This window comes from Myotis daubentonii, chromosome 9, assembly GCF_963259705.1.
Source record: "Myotis daubentonii chromosome 9, mMyoDau2.1, whole genome shotgun sequence".
NCBI lineage: Eukaryota > Metazoa > Chordata > Mammalia > Chiroptera > Vespertilionidae > Myotis > Myotis daubentonii.
In genome coordinates, this window is record NC_081848.1 from 39,926,466 (window position 1) to 39,953,363 (window position 26,898).

Consider the following 26,898-nt stretch of genomic DNA (forward strand, 5'->3'; position numbering starts at 1 on the left):
GGAGAGAGAGGGAAAAGATGAGACCAGAAAAGTGTGTGTGTGTGTGTGTGTGTGTGTGTGTGTGTGTGTGTGTGTGTGGCGGGGAACAAATTGGTTAGGACATTGTAGGCCATGGGAAGCACTTTGGGCATTTATTCTGAATGAGATAGGAAGTCATCAAAGGGTTTAGAGCAGAGACTTACGCTTTAAACAGGATCACTGGCTGCTTGTTGAAGGGAAGCAAAGGTGAGAACAGAAGACCAGTTAATGGCAATTGCAATAAATTAGGTTAGTAGAGGAGGAGGTGGCGGTAAGTTGTTGCATTTGGGTTATGTTTTGAAGATGAAGCCAACAGAATTTGTTAAATGGTTTAGATGGGGAATATTAAAGGTTTGGTTTGAGACGTGAAGCTTAAGACACCTGATAGACATTCAGGAATAGATATCTTTCTTCATAGCCATATCTAGAAATAAACTCAAAGTGACCCATATTTAGATTAATGACCTAAATATTTAAGAGCTAAAACCATAAAAAAATATACAAGTCTGGGATTTAGAGACTTCCAGACTGGAGATTATAAATATGGATGTTCTCAGTTTATAGAGGGTATTTAAAGCCAGAGTGTCAGTTAAATAAAGCAGAGTTAAGTCGGAGGGTTGCGCCCTGGAGCGTTCCTAATGTTTAAAAGTTCAGGGAGATGAGGAGGAACTAGCTCAGGAGAATGAGGTACAGGCAGTCCTCAGGACAAGTTGGAGATCAGCTACTATGGCGCAACTCGATTTTCACCGTAAGTCGGAACCCACCCACATAAGCACCTACATCACTCTCATGGAGCACATGCACAGCAGTAATGAAGTGAAACAGTAAAAAGAATTTAAAAGAAAGATAATTCCTGACCTTTACTTGTGGTAAATAAATAATAATAAACATAAAGCACATATGTACATACATCGAAATGATGGAACTTTTTTTTATATGTATACTGTAAATGGGAGATGGCGACGTAACCACGAAATGACGTAAGTCGAGTCCGAGGTAACCCAAGGACTGCCTGTATAATTTTGGGGTTCTATGGGAGCAGAGAAGAGGAGAATCTTATCTGACTCTGCCTTACTGCAATAAGCATTATCTTCATTTTACATAAATTTTAGCCCAAGGACATTTTTGGGAATATCTTTCTCTTTTCATTATACTCCTTAGCCAGGAGTATGGGCTGTAGGGTTTACAGCCTTAGATTTGGGAGGAATTTTTAGATCTAGTGCAGTATCCCTTGAAATGCTGGAATTTCTCCAATTGAAATGGTGTTTTAACCTTTTTTTGGGGTGGGGGTCACTGTCCCCTTTTGAGAATCGACATAAGGACTCTTGAGGAAAAAACATGGACACACACTTTTGCATTCTACTCAAGTTATCTGTGAACCTTTCTTAGGGGTCGGCCTGTCCATTCCTGACAGGTGGGCCTTTGTTTAAAAAACCACCAGTGATGGTTCTCTGCTTTGCCTGGGGACATTTGAGGATTCTGGATAGCTTTAGCTATTGTTTCTTCTTTGTTTTGAGTGGAAATCTATGCCTTCCTATAATTTATGTTTTGGAAATCCTAGTTTTGTTCCCAGGGTGATACTGAGCAAGTCTGTGCCCTTTTCATGTACCTAGTCCTTTGAGTATTTCAGGACCAAATTAAGAACTTTTCTTTCTTTTTAAAAAAAATATATTTTATTGATTTTTTTAAAAGAGAGGCAGGGAGAGGTATAGAGAGTTAGAAGCATCGATGAGAGAGAAACATCGATCAGCTGCCTGTTGCACACTCCTTACTGGTTATGTGCCCGCAACCAAGGTACATGCCCTTGACCGGAATCAAACCTGGAACCCTTGAGTCCACAGGCTGAGACTCTATCCACTAAGCCAAACCGGTTAGGGCAAGAACTTTTCTTTAAAAAACAAAAACAAAAAAACCCACATTTTTTATTGAGATATGATTCACTTACTTTGCAAACAGTTCACCCATTAAAAGTGTACAATTCAGTCTTGGCCCATGTTGCTCAGTGGTTAGAGTGCCACCCCCGCACACCTAAGGGTGGCACGTTCGATTTCAGTAAGGGTATGTACCTGGTTTCAGGTTCGATCCCCCGACCTGGTCCTGGTGTGTGTAGATGTATCCATCACATCGATGTCTGTCTCTCCTTCTCTCTCCCTCTTCCCTTCCACTCCCTCCCTCCCCGGCCTTTTTCCTCCCTCCCTCCTTTCCTCCCTCCCTTTCACTCTCTCTAAAAATCAACAGAAAAATATCCTCGGGTAAAGATTAACAACAACAAAAAAGTACAATTCAGTGATTTTCAGTATATTATTACATTATTTTTAAAATTTTTGATAAAATATACATAACAAAATTTGCCATTTTAATTATTTTAGTGTATAAGTCAGTGGCATTAATTACATTCACTATGTTGTGCAACCATCACCACTATATACTTCCAAAGATTTTTCATTACCCAAAGCAAAAACTGTAACTATTAAGCAACACCCCCCTCCCCCCAGCATCCTATCCTTTCTGACCTACCTTTAGTCTCCATGAATTTGTTCTATGTATTTCATGTAAGTGGAATGATACAATTATTGTCCTTTTATGCCTGGTTTATTTTACTTAACATAATATATTCAAGGTCTTTTTATACAAACCAGATCTCATAGTGTAGGATTTCAAATTACACTATATTTGACAGTTTCTTTTTTACCATGACCAGAATTAATTATAATAAAGAAGTAGTTTCCAGAGGTGTTTATTGAATTAACTAGAGGCCTGGTGCATGAATTCGTGCATAGGTGTGGTCCCTCTGGATGGCCTGCAGGGATTGGGCCAAAACCTGCAGTCCAACGCTGCCTGCCGCTCCTTCCTGCCGCTCCCGCTCATCCTGGCCCCACTGTGCCTGCCTCGGGCTTGCACCCAATCAGTCCCGATCGGAAGAGGCTCGCACCAGTCATGAGCCCTGCATCTGGCGCCCTCCCAAGGGGAGTGGCCTGTGGGATCGGGCTGAAACTGGCTCTCCAACATCCCCTGAGGGGTTCCGGATTGTTAGAGGGCACAGGCCAGGCTGAGGGACCCCACTGGTGCACAGTTGGGCCAGGGAGGGACCGTGGGAAGGCTCCAGGGCATGTCCGGCCTATTTTGCTTAGCCCCAATTGGCCAGATGCCAGCAGCAAGCTAACCTACTGGTGGGAGCATCTGCCCCCTGGTGGTCAGTGCACATTGTAGCGACTGGTCGACCAGTTGACTGTCCCCTGGTGGTCAGTGCACCTCATAGTGAGCGGTTGAGCAGCCTTAGAATATCATTAGCATATTACACTTTGGTTCAGGGGTCCTCAAACTATGGCCCGCAGGCCACATGTGGCCCGCCGAAAACATTTGTTTTTTTACTTCAAAATAAGATATGTGCAGTGTGCATAGGAATTTGTTCATAGTTTTTTTTTTAAACTATAGTCCGGCCCTCCAACAGTCTGAGGGACAGTGAACTGGCCCGCTGTTTAAAAAGTTTGAGGACCCCTGCTTTGGTTGGTTAGTTGGTTGTTCTGCCGCTCAGTCTATTTGCATATTACCCTTTTATTATATAGGATTATTATATAGGATAACAGTATTTTTAGGGTTCTTAGTTATAAGTAGTTTTTTTCTATAAATGAGTTGTAGGGAAGGTTGATAAAAGGTGACATTGTTAACCTATCTATTCTTCAAAAGTTAACTAACATTTTTAACTAACAATGAAGGTAAGTATATTTATGCTATTAAGTAGCACATTTCCCATTCATCATACTTATAAATTTTATGCACACTTTTAGAAACAGCTATTTAGAAGTAATTTAAATTCAAGAATATAATTAATAAAGGACATAATGTGGAATTTTATACCATAATAGCTTTTATCAGTTTAGAAAAAGTGGCATTAATGTGCCCTTTCTTTTAATACAAAATAATAGAATCAAATCACTTAGGGCAGTAGCAGGGAAGTCATAGATTACCTAAAATTAAAGTTAAAAAACAAACAACGGGCCAAAATTTGATTGCTCCAGAATGGCTTGACTAATGACAACGCTTAATGGGAACCTGGGAATCGTTCACGGTGGCTCATTCCCAGACCAAGTGAGAAGGTACAAGTAGACCTAACTGAATTGCTCCTATTAAGAGTGAGTTGGGCAATTGAGGAAGACCTCTTCTCCTCCTCATCCCTAAAGTGGTGAGGTCTTCCAAGATTTTTTTTTTTAGCAATTTAAAGGTAATTGAGGGTTGTAAAATGTTAAAGTGGCTTTCCAGACACTCATGAAGAGTCCCCAAAACCCTTTCAAAGAATCCCAAGATAAAAACTATTTTTATAGTAGCACTGTCATTATTTGCCTTTACATGCTCATTCTCTCAAAAGTATATAGTGGAGTATTTCAGGGGGTATATACCATATAATAACATCATTGCTCTAATAATTACATAATGTTTTTCTAAAATTTTCTAAGTATGATTATTCAAATGCAGGTGTTTAGTAGACATTTTCTCAGAAATTAATGTAATAAGCCTGCCACTCCAAAGAAAACAACTAACATATGCACTCAAGCAAAAATAGAAATTTGGAAAAAACATATGCACCACCTTGAACTTGACAGCTCTCTAATACTTACAGGACTATTCTGATGAGATCAATGGTGATGTTGATAGTTATGACTTTTAAAATATATTGTATAATGAAATGTGTTACCATTTAGATGGTCTGCATAACTCAATATTTTCCAAATTGACCATTTCATGATTTTACAAAGACTTGCATGGAAAAAGCTATATTCAAAGTACAAGATAAACCAATGGACTTTATTGTAACCACTAGAGTGTGAAAAGCTCATTGGTCTGGTTTCAGATTCTACATTGCAACTAATCTTTAAGAAAGATTTTTGGTGGAGTTTTAGTGTGGTATCTAATAAGAACATTCACAATTTTGTGGAAAAGGAGGAATCCTATTTAATAAAAGGCTAATATGCAAATCTTCTGAATGGCGGAACAGTCGGTTGCTATGATGTGCACTGACCACTAGGGAGCAGACACTCAATGCAGGAACTGCCTCATGGTGGTCAATAAGCTCCCATAGGGGGAGCGCTGCTCAGCCAGAAGTTGGGCTCATAGCTGGTGAGCGCAGCTGTGGTGGCGGGAACCTCTCCTGCCTCCACAGCAGTGCTAAGGACCCCTCGGGTGATGTCCGTCTGCTGGCTTAGGTCTGTTTCCCGGTCCCGGATGCAAGAGGGCAAGAGGGTGCAGGCCGGGCTGAGGGATCCCTCTCCCCCCGCCCCCCCCCCGCCCCCCCCCCCCCCCCGTGCATGAATGTCATGCACCGGGCCTCTAGTATTTTAATAACCTTTTTACTTATTTGTTTTTGTTAATCCTCACCCAAGCATATTTTTTTCTATTGACAGTCGGGGTGGGGGGGAGAGAAAGAGAGAAAGAAACATTGGTGTGAGAGAAACCCATTGATTGGTTTCCTCCTGTACGCGTCCCTACTGCAGCTGGGGAGTGAACCTGAAATCCTTTGGTTTGCAGGCAGGTGCTCTAACCAGTGAGCAACATTGGCCAGGGCTAGTAACCTTTTAGACTGCATGTCAGTGTGACGCCAGATTTTCTCTATATAGTCAACCAGAACAATATATGGCAGCAGATTAAGTATAAAAGCAGATGTGGGAATCTAGCTATCTTCTATTAAGCTCGACATTAGAGTTTTGGAGAGATGGAAATCAATGCAATTCTTTTGACTAAACTAACAACATTTTCAGTAAATGTTTTTTGTATGTTTTGGAAAATATGGTTATTTTTCATTAGAATGTTATCTATGTTAACATGTAATGGGATGAATAAATATTAAGTTTTTCTCAGTTTTAATTTCTACAATTACAGGTATTGATAGATAAAACCCACATAAACAAAAAAAGCTCTTTAGATCCTCAATAATTTAAGAATGTAAAAGGGTCCTGAAACTGAAGTTTGAGAAATGTTTCTATAAAGTATCTTTTTTAAAAAAAAATCTTTATTATAGATTTCAGAGAGGAAGGGAGAGGAAGAGAGAGATAGAAACATCACTAATGAGAGAGAATCATCGAATGGCTGCCTCCTGCACGCCCCCCCCCCCTCCCCTTTCCCAGGGATCGAGCCCACAACCTGGGCATGTGCCCTTGACCAGAATCAAACCCGGGACCCTTCAGTCCGCAAGCCAGAGCTCTATCCACTAAGCCAAACCAGCTAGGTCTAAAATATGATCTTAAAGTACTTTCCTATCATCTCATTTAATCCCTCAAACAATGCTGTGAGTTGCAATAATAACATTTCTTATAGAACACTTTATATTCTATGTGTTTTATGTACATTGTTTCAAAATTGACTTGCAGTCAATTTTGAGATAGTTCTTGCTTCAGATAACCAAAGCAGGCACAGAGAGGTTAGCTAATTTGTTCACAGTCCCACAGGAAAATCTAAAACCCCAAAGGTAGGATAAATATGTACTATTACTCAAAATTATTTGGCCATTAAACCTTTTTTAAAAAAATGGTCCTTGGAATATGTTTTTAGAAATGTGACATATTAGTAGGAGATCATTTAAGGGAAAAAATTAAGATAGAAAGTGACCATTGGATTTGGCAGGATGGAAATCATCAATAATCTTGAGCAGTTTTAGTGGAAAAGGGATGAAGCAGAAGCCTTTGGTCAAGAATGTGAGATAAGAAAGTGGATACAATGACAATGGACTCTAATTAGTTTTGCTATGTGGAGCAGAAGGGTTAAGGAAGTTTTTAAGATGGGAGATTTTAGGACATGTTTATACTGATGGTAATAAACTGGTAGGATACATTTAGGATGTTGAGAGACCATATACAGAGAAGTGAGGAGGGGAGGCTTACTTACCTGTGTGTGTGTGTATATACTTACTCATCTACACACACACACACGGATGCACATCTGAATCAGGAAAAGTTTCCATCAAGAAATGACATTTAAGCTAAGATCTGAGGACTAATCTTTGCATAGGCTTTCCTATGTAAAAGAAGTGAAAAAGTAATAAAGAGGATACTAGGCTGAGTAAACAGCATGGGGAACAGCCCTAGAATAGAAATGACCACAGTGCATTCATGAAACTGAAGGCCTGTGAGGAAGGCAGAGAGAGTGGAAGGGTGGTATGATATGAGGCTGGGATGGTGGACAAGGTACAAATTGTGCAGGGTCTTGTAAGACATGTGAGGGGTTGGTTTTTATCCTAAGAATAATGAGAAGCCACAAAGGATTATAAGCAGGGAAAGACATTCCTGTATAGGCTTTTAAAAACATTTACTCTGCAGCAAGGAGAAGGGGTTAGAGAAGAGCAAAAGATCAATTTGGAAGTAGATGAATTTGGGGAGTCATTCCATTCTGTTAAGGGAAAATATGACAGCGTCTGGAATACAAGGCATGGGACAGAGAGAGCTAGGAAAGGAGCAACATTGAAAAACACACACACAAAAAACAGCAATTGAGAGATGATGATGTAAGTATCCTATCTAATAAAAGACAAATAGGGTAATTAACCGTACCTCCGATACGCTTCCCATTGGCTAATCAGGGTGATATGCAAATTAACTGCCAACTAAGATGGTGGCCGGCAGCCACGCAGCTGAAGCGAACATGAGGCTTGGTTGCCTCGGCGAAGGTTCCCTGCCTGCCATGGCCCGGCTCTGAGCCTGAAAGCAACAGCTCCAAAAGCAACTATGTTTCAATTATAGAAGCTAAACAAATCCCAGATACCTGCTTTCAGCCAGCCAAGGTCTCAGAGCTGGAGCTGCAACAGTGTTTCAATTATAGAAGCCAAACCCCAGATACCTGCTTTCAGCAGGCGAGGCCTCAGAGCTGGAGCCAGCTCTCAGCTCCAGTGACAGCCATAGAAGGTAAATAAATCCCAGAATAAAAAAGAAAAAGGAGAGGTTGGGAGCTTCAGTTGCCCACCAGCCTGAAAACGGCCCTCAGCCCCTCACCCAGACTGGCCAGGCACCCCAGTGGGGACCCCTACCCTGAAGGGGGTGCGACCAGATGCAAACAGCCATCAGCCCCTCATCCAGGCTGGCCAGGCACCCAAGCGGGACCCCCACCCTGATCCGGAACACCCTTCAAGGCAAACCAGCCGGCCCCCACCTGTGCACCAGGCCTCTATTCTATATAGTAAAAGGGTAATATGCAAACTGACCCTAACAGCAGAAAGACTGGGAATGACTGGTCACTATGACACACACTGACCACCAGGGGGCTGACGCTTAATGCAGAAGCTGCCCTCTGGTGGTCAGGGCGCTCTCATATGGGGAGCTCTGCTCAGCCACAAGCCAGGCTGACTGCTGCCAGTACAGCGGTGGTGGTGGGAGCCTCTCCTGCCTCCTCAGCAGCGCTAAGGATGTCCGACTGCAGTTTAGGTCTGCTCCCCGCTGGCAAGTGGACATCCCCCGAGGGCTGCCGGGCTGCCAGAGGGATGTCTGATTTCCATCTTAGGCCCAATCTCCCGGGGAGCAGGCCTAAGCCAGCAAGTGGTCATCCCCCGAGGGGTCCCAGACTGCAAGAAGGCACAGGCCGGGCTGAGGGACCCCCCACCCCGAGTGCACAAATTTTTGTGCACTGGGCCTCTAGTGTATATATAAGCACATATAAATATACTAGAGGTCCGGTGCACAAATTTGTGCACACTGAAAGGAAATTAATTAGAAGAAATATTTTAATATCACTGTTCGCCTTTTCTCTATAATAGAAGTGTCAACCAAATTCACAATCGACAATGACAGATGGAAACACACATGCAATTGGCAACAGTGAGAGCTTTATATATACAGTAAGTCCTCGGGTTATGGCGGAGATCTGTTCCTCCAGCGTGATGTAATGCGATTTTCACCGTAAGTCGGAACCCACCTACATAACCACCTACGTCACTCACATGGAGCACATACACAGCAGTAATGAAGTGAAACAGTAAAAAAAATTTAAAAGAAAGATAACAATTCCTGACCTTTACTTGTGGTAAATAAATAAAAAACAAAAAGCACATATGTACCTATATTGAAATGACGAAACTTTTTTTTTTATAAATAAATGGGAGATGGTGACATAACCACGAAATGACGTACATCGAGTCCGATGTAACCTGAGGACTGTCTGTATTGATATAGATAAACTTGCTTAATTAGACCTGCTTTCTGATTTAGTTAAACTTTTTCCAGCCCAGTGAAGCACCCCAACTTCTCTTTCAGGTAATTATCAGCAACACAGCAGTAAATATCAACACAAGGCAGATTATTATTGTAGATCACGTAGGGAGAACAAAGGGTGAAATATTTAACTATAGCAGTGTTTGACTATATTCTGTGCAGTGAGAAAACCTGAAGTCATTTTCAAGTTTCATCATTCCTTCTTTTCAGTCAGGTCAAGTTTCTAAACGTTCGAAATCTATTTTCTGGCTAAAGAAAAGAAAATAGGATTCTACCCAATCTCCTGTCTACCTACTCCGGGAATTCTGTGAGGATCAAATGAGATGAGGCATGTGAAAACGCTTCACAGACATTTGGTTAAAGTGTAAAATGTTTGCACCTGGCTATAAAGCAAGTCATGTTCATGGGCTGAAGAAACTTCAAGGAGGCTAGTTACTAGGGAGAAGAAGCTGGGTGTTGCTACATGATGTCATTACCCGGCACCTACAGCCACAGTTTCTGGGCTGGGCTGGGCTGTGGGCCACATTTTGCACCATGGGGTCTCGGCAACATTGGCTGCGATTTGGTAGGCTGTCACTCCGGGGTGGTGGCAGGGCCTGTGTCCCACTTGGGGGAAGCTGAGTGTTGCTTTGTCAGTGCCAGGTCCGCATTGCCATGTCTCATAAATGGCCAGTGCATGTCACGGCAGCTCCTGCATTGAGCGTCTGCCCGTTGGTGGTCAGTGTGTATAATAGCAACCAGTCGGATGGTCAAGGGACACTTAGCACATTAGCCTTTTATATATATAGATATACAGGTATGTAAGTATTATATGTATGTATGTAAAAAAGATTTATTGTGATTTTATAACTATTAATATAAAACATACACAGAAGATCACAAATTATAAATGTATGGCTGTTGGATTTTCAGAGTGACATGTCCATGAAATTTTTCCTGGATTAAAAAATACATAGAATATTATTAACATCTCAAACAATTCTCCATTGGTCTGACTTCACTTCAGGCTTCACACACATTAGATTAGTTGGTTATTGAAGAGAAGGGGAAGCTGTTTTATTGATATGACATACTTAGAGAAAAGTGCAAAAATGGTAGTCTAGAACTTGATGAATTTTTACTGAACGAACATACCTAATGTTCTAGATATGGAACATTACCAGCACCTCAGAAAGCCTCCTTTTTGTCCACTCCTAATTGTTACCCCTTCCTAAATGTATCCACTATTCTATCATCACTGTGTTGGGGTTTCCAAAGCCACCCCCATATTCAGAGATTGACTAGAAGGACTTGTGTGACTCAGTATATAGCTGTACTACTCACAGATAAGACTTATTACAGCAGTGTAGTAAGAACATACATCAGATCATAAGGGGAAAAAGACTGGAATGTGGAGGCTGCTTTATGTTCTCTCCCTCCCTTGGTGGGGGAAGGAGAGTCACACAGAGCCCACTTCTCTCATCAGTAAAAATGCAGCAACATGTGTACCATGTTTCTGCCCATTGGAGACCCAGTGCCTGAAGATTTTATTGGAGTCTGGTCACATAGACACTCTGCCTAGCATATACTGAAATTCCAGACTCCCAGAAGGCAGGTTTTTTATGTAAATCATATTGCTTGTACAAACAGTCTAGGCACAGTGAGCCACCTTATTAGTTAGGGCAATTTTTTAAAAATTGATTTTAGAGAGAGAGATGAAGTGGGGGGGGGGGGAAGAAATGTTGATTTATTGTTCCACTTATTTATGCATTCATCAATAATGAGAAGTTGGGCCTTTTTAATAGTTTTAGCAACTATTTTTTTTAAAAAAATTCTTTATTAGTTAAGGTATTACAAATATGTCCTTATCCCCCCCCATTAATTCCCTCCCCCCCACCCCCCCCACCCCCCCACACACACACACACTCATGTTCTCATACCCCTGTTGTCCATGTCCATTGGTTTGGCTTATATGCATGCATATAAGTCCTTTGGTTGATCCCTTCCTCTTACCCCCTCCCTCCCTTACTTTCCCTCTGGGTAGTGATAGTCTGATCACTGTTTCTCTGTCTTTGGATCTGTCCATGTCGTTCTCTATAATCCACAAATGAGTGAGATCGTGTGGTATTTATCTTTCTCTGACTGGCTTATTTCACTTAGCATAATGCTCTCCAGTTCCATCCATGCTTTTGCAAAAGGCAAGAGTTCCTTCTTTTTTACCGCAGCATAGTATTCCATTGTGTAGATGTACCACAGTTTTCTAATCCACTCATCTGCTGATGGGCACTTAGGCTGTTTCCAAATATTAGCTATGGTGAATTGTGCTGCTATGAACATAGGGGTGCATATCTCCTTTCTGATTGGTGTTTCTGGTTTCTTGGGATATATTCCTAGAAGTGGGATCACTGGGTCAAATGGGAGTTCCATTTTTAGTTTTTTGAGGAAACTCCATACTGTCTTCCATAGTGGCTGCACCAGTCTGCATTCCCACCAGCAGTGCAGAAGGGTTCCTTTTTTTCCACATCCTCTCCAACACTTGTTGTTTGTTGATTTGTTGATGATAGCCATTCTGACAGGTGTGAGATGATACCACATTGTTGTTTTGACTTGCATCTCTTGTTTTATTAGTGACTTTGAGCATGTTTTTATATGTCTTTCAACCTTCTGTATGTCCTCTTTTGAAAAGTGTCTATCTAGGTCCCTTGCCCATTTTTTTATTGGATTGTTTATCTTCCTGTTGTTAAGTTTCATGAGTTCCCTGTAAATGTTGGAGATTAAACCCTTATCGGTGATATCATTAGCAAATATGTTCTCCCATGTAGTGGGTCTTCTTGTTGTTTTGTTGATGGTTTCCTTTGCTGTGCAAAAGCTTTTTATTTTGATGTAATCCCATTTGTTTATTTTCTCTTTAGTTTCCATTGCCCTAGGAGCATTATCAGAGAAGAAATTCCTTCGGCATATGTTTGCGATTTCGCTGCCTGTGGATTCCTCTAGTATTTTTATGGTTTCCCTTCTTACGTTTAAGTCTTTTATTCATTTTGAGTTTATTTTTGTGTATGGTGTGAGTTGGTGGTCTAGTTTCATCTTTTTGCATGTATCTGTCCAATTTTCCCAACACCATTTATTGAAGAGACTGTCTTGACTCCATTGTATGCTCTTGCCTCCTTTGTCGAATATTAATTGGGCATAGTGGTTTGGGTCGATTTCTGGGTTCTCTATTCTATCCCATTGATCTATATGTCTGTTCTTGTGCCAGTACCAAGCTGTTTTAAGAACAGTGGCTTTGTAATACAGTTTGATATCTGGTATTGAGATCCCACCAACTTTAGTTTTAGCAACTATTAAACCTCGCTCTCCCGGGAAACAGCACAGGGAGGGCGCAGCCCTTGGCAATGCATTCCTTGTATGTGCCCTGACCAGAAATTGAACCCGCAGCTTTGGCATATCAGGATGGCACTCTAACCAACTGAGCAACCTGGCCAGGGCCCAGTTAGGGCAAGTTTTATGTCAGTGTAGGAAACTGTTCAGCCACCAAGTTCCCAGACACTAGTCAAAAGGCCAACCTTATAAGCAAGCCTTTCTAAGGATAGCAATCTCAGGCCTGCTCTATTAACTCTTTCCTGCACAATCACCATTTTTAAGTTTTACCTATTCTTGAATCTATTTATATAAAAACCCTGGGTGTAATGTCACGACCGAGGCTCGACAAACCAGAAGGAAGTCAGTCCTGCAGGGGTTGTCTTGGAAACGGCTGTACCCTTTCCGAGCTGTTTCTGCGAGGGCCGCGAGGTTTGAGGCAGGAACCCGCCCTCGGAGCGTGGCCGCACTGAGTCCTGGGTCCTCTTAGCAACAGCTGTGCCCACCCTGAGCTGTTTCCAGTAAGGGCGAGGTTTGAGGCAGGAACCGGCTTTCGGAGTGTGGATGCACTGAGTCCTGGGCCGCGTTGCCAAGGGCTGCGCCCTCCTGGAGCTGTTTCCCAGGAGAGCAAGGTTTGAGGCAGGAACCAGCCCTCGAAGCGTGTAGGCATATCTTCATAAAGTTTTAATACATTATATTAGAGGTCGTGGTAGTACTGTTTTATCCACAGTGTCTACAGAACTTGTTGCAAATTTACTTCTCGGTGGAAGCACCTTTCATTCCCAATATAAATTACCCATTCCACTAAATGAAACTTCAACTTCTTGACTCGATATAAACAGTGAAGTTGCTAAAACTATTAAAAAGGCCCAACTTCTCATTATTGATGAATGCACCGTGGCATCCAATCATGCTATAAACGCCATAGACAGATTACTAAGAGAAATTTGAATGTAGTATTTGGTGGGAAAGTTCTCCTCCTTGGAGGCAATTTTCGACAGTGTCTCAGTATTGTACCGCATGCTATGCGATCGGCCATAGTACAAACGAGTTTAAAGTACTGCAATGTTTAGGGATGTTTCAGAAAGTTGTCTCTTTCAACAATGAGATCAGAGGATTCTGCGTATAGTAAATGGTTAGTAAAATTTGGAGATGGCAAACTTGATAGCAGTTTTCATTTAGGAATGGATATTATTGAAATCCCCTGTGAAATGATTTGTAATGGATCTATTGAAGCTACCTTTGGAAATACTATATCTATAGATAATATTAAAAATATATCTAAATGTGCAATTCTTTGTCCATGTTCAAAAAGTAAATGAAGAAATTTTGGATATATTCAATGGAGATTTTCACACATATTTGAGTGATGATTCCATTCATTCCACAGATGATGCTGAAAAGGAAAATTTTCCCATCGAATTTCTTAATACTATTACTCCTTCTGGAATGTCATGTCATAAATTAAAATTGAAAGTGGGTGCAATCATCATGCTATTGAGAAATATTAATAGTAAATGGGGTCTTTGTAATGGTAACAGATTTATTATCAAAAGATTACGACCTAACGTCATTGAAGCTGAAGTATTAACAGGATCTGCAGAGGGAGAGGTTGTTCTGATTCCAAGAATTGATTTGTCCCCATCTGACACTGGCCTCTCATTTAAATTGATTCAATTTCAGTTTCCCGTGATGCCAGCATTTGTGATGACTATTAATAAACCACAAAGACAAACTCTAGACAGAGTAGGCATATTCCTACCTGAACCCATTTTTGCACATGGTCAGTTATATGTTGCTTTCTCTCGAGTTTGAAGAGCATGTGATGTTAAAGTTCTAAATACTTCAGCACAAGGGAAATTAGTCAAGCACTCTGAAAGTGTTTTCACTCATAATGTGATGTACAGGGAGATATTAGAATAAGTTTAATCAGTTTATCAGTCATTGTTTGCATCACTGTTGTTTTATATCATGTTTTTGTTGTTTTCATATTATGTTTTTATCATTTTTATATCATGCTTCTGTTGTATCCTTTTGTTACTGTTTATTAATAAATTTATATATTATTTTCATATACCTTTTACTAATTTCCTTTCATTTCTCATACTTCTATTATAGAGAAAGGGCAAATAGCAATATTAAAATATTTCCACTAATTAATTCCCTTTTAATGTGCACGAATTTCATGCACCAGGCTACTAGTCTATACTAATAATAGCCTAGGTGGCATCATGCCCTCACGTCATCACAAGATGGCCGCCACAAGATGGCTGCGTGCACAGTAGAGGCGGGGCCTGGTGGCCACTTGGTGCAGTGAGGCCTGGGGGTCCCATGGCTCTGCGTGGCACGGAGGAGGCTGGTTGTGGCAGGGGAGGGCAGTCGTTGGTGGTCAGGCCAACAGGGGAGGGCAGTCGGCCATTAGGCCAGCAGGGGAGCAGTTAGGTATCAATCAAGCCGGCAGGGGAGCAGTTAGGGGGCGATCAGGCTGGCAGGCAGAAGCTGTTAGGGGCAATCAGGCAGGCAGGCAGGCGAACGGTTAGGAGCCAGTGGTCACGGATTGTGAGAGGGATGTCCCACTGCTAGTTTAGGCCTGATCCCTGTGCACCAGGCCTCTGATTTAATATAAAAGGAAGCACGTAGTATGCATGCCTGGTTTGTTTTATTCAACGTTATGTTTGTGAGATCTAGCTAAGCTCATTCATTCCCATTGCCAAATATTATTCCTTTCTACTGTTGGTAGGCAGAGTTGTCCCACCTCTCATCAACATTTGGTATTATCTCTTTTACATTGTAGTCATTCTTCTGGGTATATAGTGACATTTTGTTGCAATTTTAATTAGTATTTCCCTAAGGACTAATGAGATTGAGCTTTGTTTTTTCTTTAGTTTTTTTTTTTTTCATGAGCATTTCTTTCATGTGTATTGGCCATCTGAATAATTGCAAATTGCCTGTTCAAGTCTCTTGTCCATTTTTACCTTGGGTTTTCTGGTTTATTTGTAGGAGTTCTTCATGTTTATTTTGGATATGAGTTTATTGTTGGGTATATGTATTGCAGATACCTTCTTCCATTTTGTGGATTGCCATTTCACTCTTAAATGATTTCTTTTAATGAACAGTTATTAACTTTAAAGTAGCTTAATTCATCTTTTCTTTTTGAGTGTGCTCTATTGCCTTTAAGAGCTCTTTGTCTATTACAAGGTAAAGAAGATAGTCTCCTGTGTTGTCTTTTAGAAGCTTTATTGTTTTACCTTTCATATTTATGTCTGTAATTCATTTGGAATATAATTTTGTATATATGGTGTAAAAATAGGGGTCAAGGTTCTTTTTTTACATGGATATTCAACTGACTCAATACTATTAAGAAGTTGTCTTTATTGCTGTGCATAGGTACCTTTGTCATAAGTATCCATAACTCTCCATTTTCTGTTTTATCCTATGCCATTAACACACTGTCTTAATAAGCTTTATAATGAATTTTAATATCTGGTAGTGGATTTTTTTTTTTTTTTTTAGCTTTCTTTTTTCATGGTTGTTTTGACTATTCGTGGTCCTTTGAATTTCTGTGTAAAAAGCTTTAGCGTCATCTTGTCATTTATCTCTCAAAAACACACACAAATACACAAAAGAACTTGTTGGGATTGTGATTGTAATTAAATCAGTAAACCAGTTTGGGGAGAATTGATATCTTTAGAATTCAGTGAACTTGTATATCCCATTTATTTATTTAAAAATTTGTTTTCTATTAGTGGTCTTTCACTAGATTTACCTCTAGGTATTTGATATGGAAGACATAAGTGTACTGAATTTGAGTGCTCTTGGTATCAGAAAGATGTCTCAACTTAGTTCAGAGATAATACGTATAGTAGGGTTCTATGTGGAAGGTCTTCAGAGATATAAGAATTTAAAAACAAACTTAACTGTGTGAATATGGCAACTTATAGTGAAACAGTTTTTATACCAAATACTGTTGCAACGTGAAATGCTTGTAATCATATTGCATAATTATGTAGATATATGATTAAAATACAGACATCTTAGGCATCATTACTGTAAGTAATGATGCTTCTTGGCTGAATGAAATGCTGTACAATTTAGATATGTATGGTTTTAGTTTAGGTTAGATAACCAACATTTCACCATGGTTTTAATGTTATATATCGAGAAAGAGGGAATTAGTGTTAGAAAGTGTGTGTGGAGGGGTAAATTGTGATGTTGAGACATAAGAAAATATACTGTAATATGATTATAAATATGTTTCCAAATTTGTGGCACTATTCATGGCAGAATTTTATGCCTAGAAATTTGAGGAATGAGAGAAAGATCTAGTTGTTACCTTTAGCCAATTAACATTTCTGTGCCTTCATTTCTTCTTCTGCACAAAAGGGATAATAATAATTTGGAAAGGACTTAGAACAGTGTCTGGCTCATAATTAGTGTTTATTATTTGTTTTTCTGCAGATATGTAAGCACCAAGAAGGAATGGACCTTGTCTTGTTCACTATATTCAACACCTTCTGTGTACTAGATTGTCTAGACACAATCCCTGCATTCATGGAGCTTAAAATCTAGTCTGTGCATATCATTGTAAATAGTAAATCATGTTAGTAGTAAGACTGTCATGCTTCCATAAGAAACTGTAGTTATTTATAAAACATTTACTTACTAATTTTCTACAATGGCAGTGTTGCTTTTATATGCTTATTTAAGTTGAAATTCTGAGGGGAATATTAAGCTGTTCATCTCATGGTGTGCAACTTTTTATTTGTAGTGCTGGTGTGATTGAGTCCTCTGATGCTTGGAGTCCTGGGATTTGAAAGACTCCGGTTTAAGTTCATTTTTGCTGATGATTTTGTACATGACTCTGAGCAAGTTACTTCTTAATCATGTCTGTAATTAAATGCACTAAATGATATCTAAGGTTTCTTCCAGCTCTCATTTTGTTATTAATCAACTTCACTAAATTATGTTATGTTCTGTGGGTAGAGGGGAGCAGGAATCCATGGTTCATAATATTATTTGCCTTGAAACTAAATGCTGAAATTTAAATGTTGAGCTCATATTCCATAATTGTATTTTGGTTTTATTTATAGATGCCAGAAGTGGGTGGAAAATTGTAGGAGAGCAGACTTAGAAGATAAAACACCTGATCAACTAAATAAACATTATCGATTATGTGCCAAACACTTTGAGACCTCTATGATCTGTAGAACTGTAAGTAATAGAAGGGCTTGGTTTTTGTTTTCTATCTCGCTCACTCAGTATCTGGTTGGAAGTATAAATCTTTCTCTATTAATGTTGGAGGGTATCTTTACACCCCTCCACTATTTCTTTTTTTTAAGATGAAGACAGGTTTGGAGCTGACTAGCCACTTGAAAACTTCCTGTGTAGCCTTCAGAAAAATTTTAAGCTATTATGAAAGTTTATATTTATTTAAGGTAAAGTTGGTGTTTTTATTTGGAGCAGCTTCTCTAGAGCTTTTTTATGAGTAAAATCTTCCCGGAATGGAGCTCTTTGTTTGTTTTCATGTATTTGTTTTTGTAAGTACTGTTAGAACCAACAGGAAGCAGATCATACAATTAATGTAAAAAAAAACACCATTTCCATCAATAATTTGCAATTTTATATTAAGGCCTGGGTCTCTCTTACTAACAGTCTCACTATTGTTAATTTTTATTTTGGCCAAGCCACTCCCTCTTGGGCCCCAATTTCTGAGATTAGACATGATAATTCCTGAGGTCTAAGATTTTTAACCCTCCTTATTTTTATTGCTAGGATTCATAAAAGGCACGCATAGGGCAGATTTGATTGAAATGGAGTAGACTTGAAACACTAAAAACTAGTTAGGAAGACAGTTTTATTTAATAATACATATATTCTTATTTAGGTATAGCTAATGTATCATCCCAGATATTGGGATAGACATAAACTTGATATTTAAGGTGCACTATATATTGTTATGCAGAATTTATTTTGATATTTTTTTCAGATACATTTTGCAGAGGCACCAGAAAACTAAAGAATGATTGGGTTATTTATTTCTCAAAATTATTTGAAGCAGATACTTGTGAAGTCATTGGGAGGTGAGCCAATTCCGGTTCAACAGTTTAATCACAAATATTTGAGGAATAATTTTGCCTTGCTTTGTTAAGAGGGTAATAATAATTATGACCAACCAAAATAAGAGATTTATTATGTTAAAAGGCTAACTACTTTTATGTTTTTGACAATAAGTAAAACAGTCCCAAATTATTATTTTAAATACACCAGCCTTATGCATTTTTATATTTTTATTTCAGTAATAAATATAGTCTCTTAATTAGATAATTCCAACAAGATTAATATGAGAAATTTAACATACAGTTTATTCTCATATTCTTGTTTAGTCAATGAATAAACTTGCTTTTTAAACTTCCACATGAATATTCAATCTTGAATAAATTAAATTCAAATGTGAGAATTTTTTTTAAACTTATTTAGAAGGTATTGCTATTAAAAGCAGGATTGCCTAAGATCTGTATTCAAATGTTAAGAGTATTAACTTCATTAATTTGGCATTGAAAGTCTCATTAGTAAACATTCATGGCTAGTTCAGTCAAAGCCAAGTGTTAACTTTAATGCTAGAGTAAGATCATTGCTTTATGCTCAAACCTTAATTCAGCAGTTAAAGATTAAATCTTGATACTGCAATAAAATGATCAGACACATGAATTGAATATAGCCCTTTTAGGCATACATGCTTATAGATAAATATGTATTAAAAGTTGTATGTATTCCACATATTGTTTTCTGGTCTTTAATATTTTTTATAGCAAATGAATTTGAATTTGAAGCATGTATTAGAATGTTTTATCCCTCCTCTCCTTATGTAATAATTGGTGATACCAAGAGTTGACTATGTATGTGTGTATGCTTGCTTTTTGAGATGATTGCTAAGTGGGAAAGATGAGACGCTTTGGGTATTGTATAGCTTTTGCTCCCTTCAATGACTGTGTCCCTAATCAATCCCGGATTCAGACTTCATAGTAGAGTCGGGATAATTGGCACAGCATTAGAAGCTGGGTATCATTAAGAAATAGATTTTGAGGTGCTCCCCCTCTCAGGGGCTCGCCTGCCTTTCCCCTCTTCCCCCCGGGTGTGCTGTCTTTGCCTTTCTCTCTCCGAAGCTCCAAGGGCCCTTCTTTTGCTTCTGTAACTTGTTTCCTGAGGCTATGCAGCCCAGCCAACTCACTTCCAATACCTCTGTAACTTTCTAAATAAACTTTTTAAAAAAGAAAAATAGGTTTGCTTCTTTGTGTGTGTGTGTGTGTGTGTGTGTGTGTGTGTGTGTGTGTGTGTGTGTGTGTGTATGAGGCATGGGATTGAACTAGGAAATACTGAATCTTAATAGAAATTCTTCCCAGATAAAGTGTTTAACAGCTCTTTGGATGAAACCTAGGTAGTTTATTTTCTTTAGTTATATAGAGTTAACCTTTAAATAACACAGAGGTTTGGGGGTGCTGACACCCCACACAGTAGAAAATCTGTGTATAATTTTGATTCTCTGAAAACTTATAGCCTACTTTTGACCGGGAATCCTTTCTGATAACATAAATAAAAAATTAACACATATTTTGTGTGTTATATTCATTATATACTGTATTCTTACAATAAAGTAAGCTTAAGAAAATACATTTGTAATATTTATTGAAAAAAATCCACATGTAAGTGTACCTGTGCAGTTTAATTCTGTGTTTTTTAAGAGTAAAATGTACTTTCCTTTATATCTTTCTAACCTTCCTTCCCTGGGTTTAAAAATATAGAAGTTGTTATTTTTGTTTGGCATATATTTTGACCAGGCTTTAATAGTTAGCTTTGGCACAATCACTGCTCTGGAGAAAGCTTTTTAAAATGAAGTGTCTTTATCAGTGCAAATTTGTGAAGAAATTAATGATACTGCTTCTCTGGACAAGCTGGGAGGGAATGTAGTAGCAGTTATTAATAAACTTCTTGTCCCTTCTGACTTCCTCTGGGCTGGCTGTGAAAACTGTCACCATCTAAGTATGCATCTAGCTTTTAACCAGGTTGGATTGCAATAACAGGAATTAGGATAGAGCAGTGGTCGGCAAACCGTGGCTCGCGAGCCACATGCGGCTCTTTGGCTCCTTGAGTGTGGCTCTTCCACAAAATACCATGTGTGGGTGCGCATGTACAGTGCGATTAAAACTTCGTGGCCCATGCGCAGAAGTCGGTTTTCGGCCTGAGCTAGTCTATTTTGAAGAAGTGGCATTAGAAGAAGTAGGGGTACGTTCACTGAGGACCCCTCAGATTGAGGACGTTTTTTAGCAAAGGCCAGCTTAGGAGTACCTTAATTAAGTTAACCCTTTGCGGTCCAATTTTATTTTTGGAACTCAAACAGTCTGGTCCAAATTAATTGACGGAATTGAATGTTGAAGTTATCTGTCTCACTAGACCTCAGCTCGACATTGGACCTGCTCCTAGCGCCTGGTCTGTCTAGTCAGCCTCCACGTTGGACCGAAAAGGGTTAATAACAATGTACCTACTTATATAGTTTAAGTTTAAAAAATTTGGCTCTCAAAAGAAATTTCCATCATTGTACTGCTTATATTTGGCTCTGTTGACTAATGAGTTTGCTGACCACTGGGATAGAGCATAGTCATTCTTCAATAAGAACATCTGAATTATAAAGGGATTTAGAAGTACCTATTTCAGTGTTTGCAAAGTGTGAGATACACACACACACACACACACACACACACATATCACTGGGGTATGAGTGATTTCAGGTAGCACATGCATCACTTTATTTTAGAAGTTTTTTAATGAGTTAAAAATATAACCAGCCCATCAAACCATTATTTTATAATTTTTATTGCTTATTACAATGTTAACTAAAAAAGTGAGTAGATTGTGTAAAAGTACAGATGGCATAACTGAAATGGCAAGCATTTTGTTCATTAGTATTTGAACATTTTCATTTTTTGGAAATATAGATCTAGTTCAATACCTGAATTTTATTCAGAAGAGGAACTGAGGCCCACAATGGGAAAGTATTATATGTATTATATACTATATATGGTGAGTCACTGTTAGAGTTTGGACTAGTTTCTAAGTCTCATGTGTCCCAGTCCAATATTATTTCATTGTGCCTTGATGCTTCTCAGAAATAGTAGCAAAAGTGGACTGAACAACAGGTAAAGGAGGGAAAACTTATTATAGAACATACACTAGATTTTCTTAGAAACTTTTGTGCCTACTATAGATTGGGTGGGCTAATGGAAGAACAGAATAGATAAAATAGCTGGGATTCTGAGTTAGGGGGGAAAAAAATATATATATATATATTAGAGGATTAGAGGCCTGGTGCATGAAATTCGAGCACTCGGGGTGGGGGGGTTTCCCTCAGCCCAGCCTGTGCCCTCTCGCAGTCCAGGAACCCTCTGAGGATCCTTAGCACTGCCATGGAGGCGGGAGAGGCTCCCACCACCGCTGTGCTCACCAGGCCAGCCATAAGCCCGGCTTCTGGCTGAGCGGCGCTCCCCCTGTGGGAGCACACTGACCGCCAGGGGGCAGCTCCTGCATTATAAGCGTCTACCCCATGATGGTCAGTGCACATTATAGTGACCAGTCGTTCTGCCATTGGTCGATTTGCATATTAGCCTTTTATTATATAGGATATGCAAAATGCAAATACATTTTATTTTTATGCCTATCATTATTTCAGTTCCCTAATTTATAATAGTATGATTACCAAAAGGGCAAATATGAAAAGGGCTAGAAATAATAAGCTGACTTGGATTGACATCATTAATTCTTCAGGTTTCTCTATACTTTAAAGCTGGAGTTGAAGGAGTACTGGAGAAATCATTAGTGTAGAATTTTATTTATATGTAATACATTCTTAAGGACTAGCTCTGAATTAACACATTTTTCTTTTTCAGAGTCCTTATAGGACAGTTCTTCGAGATAATGCAATACCAACAATATTTGATCTTACCAGTCATTTGAACAATCCACATAGTAGACACAGAAAACGAATAAAAGAATTGGTATGTCAATATGCTTTCAGCTTTCCCAATCCCCGGTATACTATGAAATCAAATAGATATATTCATGTTAAAATTGAACTAAGTTACTCTCTATTTCAAAGGTACCTGTACAGGAAATGAATGCTATGGTTATTATTGAAGTAGCCAGGATGTAAAATGATAACTTTGTTACAGTATTTAAATTGGAAAATGTCTCTCAAATTTAGCCAATTGATACTCATTGACTTGGGCCAAAGTGTGCTGTTGATTACAGGCTACTATCTCCTTTCCTTATTATGAAGAAAAACAAAACACTACCTTTTCTTTTATAGTAAGAAAAGTGGAACTGAGGTATATTTCCAGAATTTAGCACACATGGATACAGAAAGGGAAAGTTTAAAAGTTAAGACATGGATAGTTTTACCTAGAGATAGGATTCTATTGCTATTAAGTACTGACAAGGTTTAGAAAAAGCTTTTCAATCTCTGTATATGGCATCATTTATGTGTGTTTTTATATTCCTTTGATATCCTTTAGATCAGGGGTCCTCCAACTTTTTAAACAGGGGGCCAGTTCACTGTCCCTCAGACCGTTAGAGGGCCGGACTATAGTTTAAAAAAAAACTATGAACAAATTCCTATGCACACTGCACATATCTTATTTTGAAGTAAAAAACAAAACGGGAACAAATACAATATTTGTATTTGCATGTGGCCCGCGGGCCATAGTTTGAGGACCCCTGCTTTAGATGATTGAAACCTACCTGCTCTTTGTTAACCTTAGGCCAACAAAATTAAATTACTCAGACTCCTCAGTCCATGGCTTTCTCTTATCATTACCACTAATAAGACACTTATTTTGCTTATTTTTCCTTCTTCCTCTATTACCCCATTCCTACCCTCCCTGTTGGTATCCATGCTAGTGTCTTTAATATATCTCATTTCACTCTACCAATTATGTGCTTTCTTTAAGACAACATTTATATATAATTTCCCTCATGTTTACCTTTCATATTTAGATTTTTAATCCATTTGGAGTTGTATGTATTGTGTGCAGTAAAAATCTAATTTTATTTTTCCTCTTATAGAGAAGACCAGTTTTCCCAGCATGCTCTATTAATCCATCCTTTCTTCTATTGGTATAACCTGCCACCTCTGTCATATACAAATTCACATATATGCAGGGCTGTTTCTGGAGCTCCATTCTGTCCTGTTGGAATTTTTTGTTGTTGATGTTCATCCTCACCAGAGAATATTTTTTTCATTGATTTTTTTAAAGAGAGTGGAAGGGAGGGGGGAGATGGAGAAACAGAGAGGGAAACATCAATGTGAGAGAGATACATCGATAGGTTTCATCCAGCATGCACCCCGACCGGGACCAGGAATCAAGCCTAAAACCGAGGTACATGCCCTTGACCGGAATAAAACTCAAGATCCTCAGTCTGCAGGCCCTGCTCTAACCACTAAGCAACCAGCTAAGGCATTGTTGCAGTTTCAGAAAAGAAAACATGTAGATTCTTCTTTAGATTACTTTCTAAATACATTATGGTTTTTGGTATTGTTTATGCATTCTGGATGAGATTGTTTCCAGCAGTTTTGAAGGCTCTTTAATATTAATCCTGTAACACCTACGGGCACTTTCTGCTGGAAAAGAAGCCCCTTGCTGGTCTGGCCTTTGGGAAGGGTTCCCCCCTCAGGCGGGAATCAGAAAGTAAGACATTGCCCAGCTGGCATGGCTCTGATTGAACATCGACCTATGAACCAGGAGGTCATGGTTCAATTCCTGGTCAGGGCCCATGCCTGGGTTGCAGGCTTAATCCCCAGTAGTGGGTATATAGGAGGCAGCCAATCCATGATTCTCTCTGATCATTGATGTTTCTGTGTATCTCTCCCTTTCCCTGTCCTCCCTGAAATCAATTATATATATATATTTAAATGTTATCAAGAATCTGTGAGATTTGTAAAAAAAAAAGAAAAAGAAAAAAGTTAATCCTATTAGTGTGCCAGGTTTTCTATGTAGTTGATTATATTAGTTACAAATAAGGACAATCTACAAATAAGGACAAATTTGCCTTTTCTTCCAATTCTTGTTCACCATCCTACTGTTTGTGTCCATAGGTCATGCATATATGCATATGTTCTTTGATTAATCTCTCTCCCACCCACACCCCACTTCCCTCTGAGATTTGAGAGTCTGTTCTATGTTTCAATGCCTCTGGTTCTATTTTATTCATCAGTTTATTTTGTTCATTAGATTCCTTGTTTGTTTATTTTTAGAATCAACTGCTGATAATTATGTTTTTATTGCCATTTTATTGTTTATATTTTTAATCTTTTTTTCCTTCTTCTTCTTAAAGAATACCCTTCAACATTTCATATAATACTGGTTTGGTGGTGATAAACTCCTTTACCTTTTTCTTGTGTATGAAGCTCTTTACCTGACCTTCAGTTCTAAATGATAGCTTTGCTGGGAAGAGTAATCTTGGTTATAGGTCCTTGCTATTCATCACTTTGAATATTGCTTGCCACTCTCTTCTGGCCTGCATAGTTTCTATTGAGAAACCAGCTGACATCCGAAACTGGTTTGGCTCAGTGGATAGAGCGTCGGCCTGCAGACTGAGGGGTCCCGGGTTCGATTCTGGTCAAGGGCATGTACATGGGAATCGGGCACATCCCCGGTGGGGGGTGTGCAGGAGGCAGCTGATCGATGTTTCTGACTCTCTATCTCTCCCTTCCTCTTTGTGAAAAATCAATGGAATATATTTTTAAAAAAAGAGAGAGAAACCAGCTGACAGTTATATGAGAGCTCCCTTGTAGGTAGGTAACTGCTTTTCTATCACTGCTTTTAAGATCCTCTCTTTGTCTTTCATTCCTGGCATTTTAATTATGTGATGTCTTGGTGTGGACCTCTTTGGGTTCATCTTGTTTGGAACTCTTTATGCTTCCTTGACTTGTAAGTTTATTTCTCCACCAGGTAGGGGGAGTTTTCTGTCATTATTTCTTCAAATAGGTTTTCAATATCTTGCTCTCTTTCTTCTCCTTCTGGCACCCCCATGATGTGAATGTTGGTATGCTTAAAGTTGTCCCAGAGGTTGCTTATACTATCTTCATATTTTTGGATTCTTCCCCCCCCCCTTTTAATTGGGTGGTTTTTGCTTCCTCATTTTCCAAATCGTTGATTTGATTCTCGGAATCCTCTACTGTTGGATCCCTGTAAATTATTCTTTATTTCAGTTACTGTATGCTTAATTTCTGACTGGTCCTTTTTATGTCTTTGAAATTCTCACTGAGATCCTTGAAATTCTCATTAAGTCCCATGAAGCTCTCATTAAGATCTTTGAGCACCTTTATAACCATTGTTTTGAACTCTGTACCTAGTAGTTTGCTTGCTTCCATTTTATTTAGTTCTTTTTTTTCTGGAGATTATTTCTTTTCTTTCATTTGTGACATGTTTCTTTGTCTCCACATTTTGGCTGCTTCTCTGTGTTTGTTTCTATATATTAGGTAGAGCTGCTATGTCTCCTGGAATTGGTAGGATGGCCTTGTGTAGTAGGTGTTCTGTAGGGCCCAGTGGCTCAGCCTCCCCAGTCACCAAAGCTGGACACTCTAGGTACACCCCTGTGTGGGCTGTGTACTCTGTCTTGTAGTTGAGCCTTGATTGCTGTTGGTGTCACTGGGAGGAATTGACCCCCAGGCCAATTGGCTATGAGGACCAGCTGTGACTACAGTGGAAGAGCTGCTGTGCAGGAGACACCTCTATGGAGTAGGATTTGCTTTAGTGTGGCTTTGGTGCTCACTGAGTCTGCTCCTTGAGTGTGTTGCTCGTGGATGTGTAGAGTTGTAATCTGGTATGGTCTGAAGCTGTCCACCTGGTGCACTGGCTCTGGGCCCCCCTGGAGGTGCAAAGTTAGCCACTGCCTGAGCCCTGCCTTCGTCTACCTGTCAGGAGCTATCGAGCAATCTGCAGATGGCTGCTACTTATCTTGGGCTTAGAAGTGCCCAGGAAAGGCCAAGCTGTGAAACAAGGCAAGCTGCTGCTAGTGCCAGGCCTGGCATCTCTTACTGAGAGGATTGGGGGACTCTAATACCAGCAGCTGCTTGTTTGAGAGATTTTAGGAAAGTCTGAAGCCTGAGCTAGGACAGGCCATTCATATGGAAAAGCTGAAAAGCCCCTGCAAATAGTTTGAGTGGGGCTGCAAATTGGGTGGGGCAGGATCTCAGGGAATCACCACGGCAAAGGGAACGGTGTGAGCCAGGCTGATGAAAACTCAGATATGGCACTTTCCAGTCAGCTCTGTGATGGGGGAGGTCTCAGCATAGGAACAGTGACCT

The 26,898-nt window shown here is 39.5% G+C and overlaps 1 protein-coding gene across 1 annotated transcript in view; it reads left to right on the forward strand.

Annotated features, from left to right (window-relative positions):
• THAP12 (THAP domain containing 12) overlaps positions 1-26,898 on the forward strand; it is a 36,429-nt gene that overhangs the window by 1,831 nt on the left and 7,700 nt on the right. Inside the window, exons 2-3 of the mRNA XM_059708396.1 lie at positions 17,633-17,753; positions 22,481-22,588. Of these exons, the coding sequence (XP_059564379.1) occupies positions 17,633-17,753; positions 22,481-22,588 (229 nt within the window). The remainder of the gene's footprint in view (positions 1-17,632; positions 17,754-22,480; positions 22,589-26,898) is intronic.